The following is an 8248-nucleotide window of genomic DNA, read 5'->3' on the forward strand; positions in this document are numbered from 1 at the left end:
ATCTGTCACGGAATACTGCAAAACACTCTGGATTCACAATCAAGAAAGCAAGAGTGACATTTTGTGAAAAGCACTCAAGCTGAGCTCCAAGAGACAATCCCAAGTCTCTTTTGGTATGACCGTCATCTATGACATAACCAACGCTGAGCTCATGCATCTGTACATTATAGACATTGGTGTCCGTCATGACTTGTTTTGGCATCTCCTCGACAGTCAAGTGATCATTCCCAAAGTTATGGTCCAAAATCAATTGCTGTTTAGCACCCACGTAAAGAGAGTCCCCGTGTTCAAGCACTCTGTCAAGTTCAAGCGAATTAAACTGCAACCCCTCAGCGTGGAAGGCCAAGAAAGTGAGAGCCATACAAGTACACTGGTGGTTGCGAGAAAAACTTGAGTACCTTTCATCCATCTGTGAATGTGTGGCCCTCACGGATAGCGTGCGTTGAGGAAGTCCCACAGCAGGATCCTGAAATGATTGAAACCATTTTAATTATCTTAAATTCTAACTAATATAATTTTAAACATTTCATATGTTAATGGTTAATGTTGTGAGTATAAAAAAGTTACCTCAGTCCCAGGACGACGGGGGGATGATGGTCTGGAAGGAACCTCCGCAAGGGCTGGCCTTTCCTCTGGCTGAAACGACAAGCAAACAATAATTCTTTAACACACAGCACTTGAGTGAAGAGTCACTAATTTCTGTTTGTGATTTTAAGTAAGACTTCTCAGGGCTGATAAGAATGCAATGCAAACCTGGTGCTCTCTCCGTGTGCTCTTATGGGCTGGCCGCTGTCGTCTGTGCCCTGCGGTGGATGTCTAACAAGAAAGAGCAAAAAAAAAAAAAAAAGAGAAATATATATATTTTTGCTTTTACTGCAAAGCATTGTTACGACAAGAATGGACAATTAACTATACTTTTTTTTTTGTCATGAAGATAGATATGTAAACATAACGGGCAAACAAAATAGGAAAACGTAAATACCTTCTTATCCTTTGGATCCTGGGCAGTCCTCAGGGCTGGAAAGATGAGCTGGAGACAGCTTGTCCATCGCCTCCAACATGGGTGGGCTGAACCAGAGAGGGTTCAATGGGATGTTGCACTGTAAAAAACACAACAAAATAGAAATAGAGAAATAGAATTTTAACATGTGCCATGGTAAAAGGCTGAATGAATCCATGATCACCATCACAAACCTGGAGAGTGCCCATCCACCCAGTGGGCCCACAGGTGACCTCAGAGTCCACAACCGAGCTGCTCTGAAATGACTAGTGACATTATTGCAACACACACATTCATAAAATTTAAGGTTTTCAAAAACATGTTAGGAGGTTTTCAAAAACATGTTAGGCTTGCGTTTACCTCCTTGGCCTTCCCGACGAGTGTCCAGTCAAAAGGGTTGGAAGGCTGAGGCGCAGTGACCTCACCCTTAACAACCACTTTTGGTCTGAACACTCGAGCTGGTGGCGAACGCTGAGGAGCAGCCGGTGCAGGTGGTGCAGTCCTCTCCATCCGCAGGTTGACGGCAGCCCACAGCAACCGCGCAAGCACCGACATCCCATCGCTGTCACTGAGGTGTACCTTCCAGACATGATCAGAAAAAATATTATACATCTACAAACATACTTTTGATAGGAGGAGCACTAATAAAATGTTTGTTTTTTGCAGCAATTAATGTACTTACCCCGTCTCTACACCACAAGTGAAGATGTGACAGCGGGAAGTGGCCAGCAACAGATAGGTAGCGAATACCTACAGTAACAAAGAAAAAAAAACATTAGCCCAAGAGTCCCCCGCTGAGACACCAATGAAATCAGATCAGGAGGTGACTTAAAGAAAAGTAGAACACTTTGTGTGTGAAAACAATTTTCAACATGAAACGTACCCATAAGTGCTGCCACCCGGTTGTACTCCTGGCGAAGAAGGTCCTGCTGGGCCAGCTCGACGTTCAGACGAGGGGGGAAGTCCAGCACAACGACCTGCACAAAGTTTAAAACTGTAAAATATACATCTGGAGCAAGATGAACTTTCATTCATATTCCATCCTTCAATATTCATTAACTGTTTAACTACGGGAAAAGGCTAAAATGTATTTTAAACAGAACATATTTGACATATGCAAGTACATACTTGAAATGTAAATGTATGATCTATATAAAGGAAATGTGTGAACTTACGTTGGGCCAGCGGCTGCAGACGGTGTGCAAGAACTGGCCAAAGTCAGCCGCTGCCTCAGCGATGGGGCGGCCCAAGTTGTTGCTGGGAGCCAAAATGCAGACCACCTCGGGTGACCGAGGCAGAACAGCATTCAGCACCTCAGCACGCAACTCGGAGGCCCTGGCACCCGGGGTGGACATCACGGCAAACGAGAAACGTCCCTCCGGCATCTTCACAACCCCATCGGCAATGGCTCGCAGGTGGGAGTCACCAACAACCAGGACAAACTATTACAAAAGAAAAAAAAAAAGTAGTAATTGAAAAAAGGAAAGAGGTAATTTAAAAAAATAGACACAAATGAAGGTTGTTAATTTGTTATAAAGGCAGAGTTGATTATAAAACATACCGTGTTGTCCTGGTTCAGTGCTGGAATGACCAGTTTGTGCCTCCGCCCAGTCACAGCTGAAACTGGCCATTCCCGAACTCTGTGGCGCCAGCCAGTGCCTCTGCCTAAAATGATGCACACACAGAATACCATGTCAAGTCTCAACTTCAATTGCTGACAATGCACAGTACAAGTACATGTTCCACTTTGAGTGTATATGAACCTGCAAAATATTGGAATTGTTTAAAATAATCGATTGTAAAACTGCTGCAAAAGCAATTAAAATTATGACTGACCTGGTACCAGAGCCTTGGCACAAACAGGGGACACCTAAAACATAAAGCATAGACATTACACAATTGTAGGCATGTGCAGTCTGTCAAGGAGGGGAAGCTTGAGGACCCAAATGCGGGAAGACAGGGCGAGGAGGCAGAGGCTCAATCAAAAAGGGGATTTTAATTTCTACAAAACAAAAGGTGAGATCTAAATTGCACGGAAAAACATAATATGGAGAAAACAAGGCAAAACGGGCAGCATGACATGGGGGGAAAATTCAAGGCAAAAACGGGCAGCATCACAGGGGGAAATACAACAATGACTCGACACAGACAGAGGGGAGACAGCAGACTAAATACACAGACTAACGACACAACAAGACACACCTGGGGCAAGACACAAGTGGCTGAGGGCACTGATTGGATCACACGAGGAAGGGCAGGATCACACTTAAACAAGACCAAGGGAGACACACAAGGAAAACAGAACCCAAAACATGACAGTCACCATAATATAGAGTAAAAAGCAAACATAGGTTGTAATGGTTAAATTAGTTTCAATTAAAATTGACCAGGTATTTTGTACATACAAGTGATGTTAATTCAGGCCAGGTTTATTAATGAAATTCTTAATCACAAAAGAGATTCAAGGACTTAACTGATACTTTTGTTTGTGTCTGAAATACAGTCACAATTGCTCAATTTTGCTAGAATTTTCTGATCAAATACATGAGCAGAAAGGCAGCAGATTGTACCAGATTAGATTATAGTATAAAGGAAGTATATAGAAATATGTTTTTGACAAAACAATGACATATACTGTTTAGATAGACATGAAGTCTAAAACAAAACATTAGTTGTTAAATATAACCGTCTTAGTTATTATTATTTACATCTGGTCTATGTAATTTAAAAGAAACCATGTGAAATATCTGTGTCCGGGCTCGGCATCTCACAAATTTGTGATCAATGTTAGTGAGTTTATTTTTGACATCAGTAAAAATTTTGAAATCTTGTAGAAAACAGACTTCATCACAATTAAATTCAGAATTAGTTTGACATGAATAAAGCAATGCACAAATATCGCTCAGTCATACACTCTATATTTGTCAAACTATGCCCTGGTGAAGACAATCTTGTGTTGAAACATGTTGGTAGTCCATTTTTAATAAAGGATTTTTTTACATTACTATTGAGTGTCTTGAATACACAGACTGCTTTTTACATAAGCATTTTAGCATTTTTTTCTGCTTGACTATATTTGTAGCCGGAAATAATGTGTATTGCACATTAACAAAGTTAATTGCATTTTGCCTGCTGTGGAACATACCTGGTGGGCAGCCACAGTAGAGGTATGCGGTGGGGAGCGGGCGTCCACAGTGGCGAGCCGACTGGCTGGAGCTGAAGTTCGGACTCTGGCCTTCTAAATCACATTGCAAATGTTTAGGATATTAAAAAAAAGTGTAATAGTAATAAAAAAATGATAAACTCTTGCTAAAATATGGCGTGAAACTCGTACCTTGTTCACTGGAGACTGCATCGTGGTCCCATCACTGGTGGCAGAGGGTGGGGACCGAGGCTGAAAACAAAATATACAGCACATTGAGGACCTAGCAGTGTGACTCAAAATAACTCAACACAGAATACACCACCGCCAAGTGCAGAATTGAATAGAGGCAAAGTACCTGCTGGGGTGCGATGTTTGGGCTCAGTTCCGGAGCAGCAAGGTCCAGCTTCTTCAATCGGCGCTTGGCTGCCTCGGAACGCTTCCCCTTCCGCGGCATGCTGCTACAGCAACCTTTACTGTAAGCAAAAAGAAAAGAAAAAAAACTTCCCAAGACAAAGTCAAAAGTAAACTGGCAGTAAAAAAAGGAAATCAATTTAAACACAACAAAATAGTAAAGTAATGATATTAGAGTGTTTGTAATGTGCTGTTGAGTGCAAGTTCAGCTGTATTTGCGTTCTAGACTCTGTGATGTAGATCTTATATATGTATTATGTTGTTTGAGGGCAAGATGGAAGCAGGTAGATGAGGTGGAAGTCCAAGGCGGTGCTGAAGGTTTGAAATCCAAGTATCACGGTCAGCAGCTTTCCAATTCGCACAGTGCTCAGCGGATCGCTAAAAGATTCAAGATAAAATTTGTAGTTAATCTCAGATGTGTTTGAAACATTAAAAATGTACATTGAGTCTAATGAGGCAGTGGTGTCATTGTAATAAAAATAAGAAACCGTCATCAATTGAAGTATAGTAACATCACACATTGATTATAAATAATGGATGGGGTGAGCAGAGCCTTCAATAAATCCTCAACAATAGAAAAAAATGGATCCACTATAGACTTCCTTGTTTACTTATTAACAAAGAAAACGGTATTGTAATAACATTGTTACTTTTTTTTTCTTTTAGATTAATTTCCATGAGGTGAAACGGTTTGGCAAAATGGATGGATATTCTGGATGGCCATGAAAAAAACGATCGCTACAGAAACCAACGGTAATCTTTCAAGGGGGAAAATAAAGGCAGCTTTGACAATTTACAAATGTGTGCTGTAGTCAATCAATGAAGGTCATTTAACAGTGTAAAATACTTCCAAAATCCCTCATCGGCGCCGCTCCGCGACACGGTCGAGCAGGACACGCCACTCAACAACCGACGCCCCCCTCCCCCACCCCCACCACGACGATGACAGACGAGACAAAAGCCTTACTGTATATTGTAGCAACGAGGGCTATACACAATTGAGATTTAGAGCCTACTCAAACTTTTCTTTGTTTTTGTTTTCTTTTACTGCACATTAAAACCTTAAAGTGAGATCTGCTAGCTCTAGCTAGCGCTAGCAGGTGTAGTTAGCATGTAGGCTACCATGTCTAGCACTTAACTTTACCTATCTTGTTAAAACAGCAGCCGGATAACACAACGTTCAAACACATCAAATACGTTTCAATACATCGCCAGTATTAACGTGATGTAGTTTAGGATGGGGGAAAACTTGCAAAATCTCACTTATTTAGCATTATACATCAGACTAAAAATAATTGCCGTGCAACACTTACCTCAGACGAGATGAAATGGGACGAGACCGTCGTCGAGAACCTTCTAAAATAGTCTCATTCATGCGTCTTTAATTGGCCACAGCACAGACAAGCAGAAAACGACCAATCAGGGAAAATAGATAGGACAACACGAACTCCAACTATCAGCAAGAGGGGTCCGTCGTCTAGAACCTTCCAAAATCAAGCGAATGTCATTGGCCACAGCACAGACAAGCAGAAAACGACCAATCAGGGAAAAGAGATAGGACAACACGAACTCCAACTATCACAAGATGGGTTGCAGCCCGATGGTGAGGTTGGAGCGCGCTGCATCCGAGGAGACCAGTTTAAGGGGGCAACTGCGCTGCGTGCAGCTGCAAGGTTCAATAATGCGGATTGTGTCATACAACACTCGCGGGTTGCGAGTAGGACATACTGCTACATACAGGACAGGCCGTCTGGTGGTGGATGCGCTGCTTGACCAATTGTATGTGTTTTTTGCACATCAACATAAAAAAATAAATACATATAAAAAGATAAAAATTGTAATTCAAACATCCACTTTTTTAACCACTAAAAAGAACCAACCATTGTCTAATTCATATCTTTGTTTTCAGTGTTAAGGGAGTGACACATATTTTAATTACTATGCATTTAAAAAAATCTGATTAATCTGTTATTTTAATTTCAGCAATTATCACCTGTATAGGTATATATATAAGTATATTGAACATAAAACAATCTAGTTAAATGAACCTTCCAATTTGAATTTGTTGATTTACACCATTAACCAAATTTTATTAACATCTTACAAATTCCTTTTATATGTCTATGTGTGCCCTGAGGAAACTGTGGAGACAACATGCGCACAGTCACTGTTTGTGCATCTTGAAGAACTCATCAATATTATAAAAGAAAACATTTATTTTAGCAAAGGAAATGGACAATTTTTAGTATTAAATAATAAACCATAATCAGCAAAAAACACAGTAATAGTCACGCTACAAATTTGGAAAATAATCAAATAAAAACATTTTGTGACTGAAAAGTCCTGGCTGTACCTAATCAATTGGCCAAGATGGCCGCCGCCCTCGGCGAGCGGAGTGGCGAGAATCCTGGTCATACCTAATCAATTGGCCAAGATGGCCGCCGCCCCGGGTGGGCAGAGGGGAGAGAATCCTTGGTCTACCTAATTAATTGGCCAAGATGGCCGCCGCCCTGGGTGGGCGAAGTGGCGAGAATCCAGGGTGTACCTAATTAATTGACCAGAATCCTGGGTGTACCTAATCAATTGGCCAAGATAGTAGTAGTAGTAATAGTATTTGCAATAGTAGTAGTCGTATATAGGCCAAGCCTTGAGTACACCAAGAAAAAAAGGGGCTGAGTTGAGCTCAACAGTGAGAGATGATTGGCTGAGGCAGTTGCTATGCAAAAGTGACAGACCATTCACGCACACACATTTGATTTTAACTTGTTGCGAGACGTCACGCACCCACATTCCATTGATTTTGTATAGGATACGCTCACCTCAAACAAAAGCCTCTCACGACCTAACGGTTGAAGATGCAGATTCCAGAAATGGCTCGTTAGAACGGCAAGGGTTTGGGGAACGCGAGCATGTTCTCAGTTTTTTAATCGGATGAAAAATGACCAACTTAGGAGCAGGTTGAAAACTTATGATTGATCGAAAATGAAGAGGGAAAAACGGCGAAAATAACATTGAAAAGAGATCGAAATAGTCCGACTTCTCCTCGCTTAAAGTGAAAATAAAGGTACTAAATGACACCTTAGCCAAATAAAACTTAGTTTTTCAGAAAGCAGAGGCTTGTGGCTACAAAATGTGCCAATTTGATGTCTAGTGAGCAAAGATTGTGGCCATGGTGACGAGTTGAAGTGAAACTTTTGGAAATATATTTTTTGGTTCCCGTCACTGAAGCCTTAATTAGTCAAACTCTAAATAGGCGACTTTCACCCCTTTGCTCACTGTCTTTGAACCCGCACAGGGGGGGAGCTTTCATTCCTTAATTATTTTTTTTGACACTGAGCTAAAGATGACAAAAATTCCAACAAAATGAGCTAAAATTCATATCGGAGCTAAAATTCATATCGGTCGGTCAACGTATGCGCGCGCAGCGTGTCTTGGAAAAAGGTGTTTGATTGGAGTTGATGTCTTTCGGATTCCCATTCATTCCTATGGGACTTTATTTGGGAGTTTTTTGGGAATAGCGTCGCCATGGTAACTGGAAATTCCCTTGCGGAAAAATCGGTGGAAGATTAAAAAAATAATAAAAAGAAGAAGAAGAAAAATACTAGAAAAATTTCCGCGGAAATTTTGAATGGGCCTGCTGACTCTTGCAAGGTGGAAAGATGCATGCTCTGAACTGTTTGCCAAATGTTGGT

General features: G+C 41.2%; 1 protein-coding gene across 1 annotated transcript; it reads right to left on the reverse strand.

The window, feature by feature from the left end:
• Nucleotides 1-986: 986 nt before the first annotated feature.
• On the reverse strand, nt 987-4621 carry LOC147180062 (uncharacterized). The gene is made up of 9 exons (XM_086067107.1): nt 4501-4621; nt 4335-4394; nt 4130-4238; nt 2837-2870; nt 2562-2665; nt 1683-1750; nt 1361-1579; nt 1195-1266; nt 987-1100 (listed from the first exon to the last, which is right to left on the reverse strand). Exons 1-9 carry the CDS (start codon nt 4597-4599, stop codon nt 987-989), a joined length of 879 nt encoding a protein of 292 aa, XP_085923233.1. The 5' UTR covers nt 4600-4621.
• Between the last annotated feature and the right edge of the window lie 3627 nt (nt 4622-8248).

The sequence above is a fragment of the Leptonotus elevatus genome, chromosome 2 (assembly GCF_054856555.1).
Source record: "Leptonotus elevatus isolate MCC_2025b chromosome 2, RoL_Lele_1.0, whole genome shotgun sequence".
In the NCBI taxonomy this organism is placed as follows: Eukaryota; Metazoa; Chordata; class Actinopteri; order Syngnathiformes; family Syngnathidae; genus Leptonotus; species Leptonotus elevatus.

Bases quoted from the DNA above. Each gene is read 5' to 3' on its own strand.
- LOC147180062 (XM_086067107.1), bottom strand. From the start codon at position 4,599: ATGCCGCGGAAGGGGAAGCGTTCCGAGGCAGCCAAGCGCCGATTGAAG. The intron at 4,395-4,500 runs GTACTTTGCCTC...TTTTGTTTTCAG, and splicing joins CAAACATCGCACCCCAGCAG to CCTCGGTCCCCACCCTCTGC. The intron at 1,751-2,561 runs GTATGTTTTATA...TTGTTACTGTAG, and splicing joins CACTGAACCAGGACAACACG to GTATTCGCTACCTATCTGTT.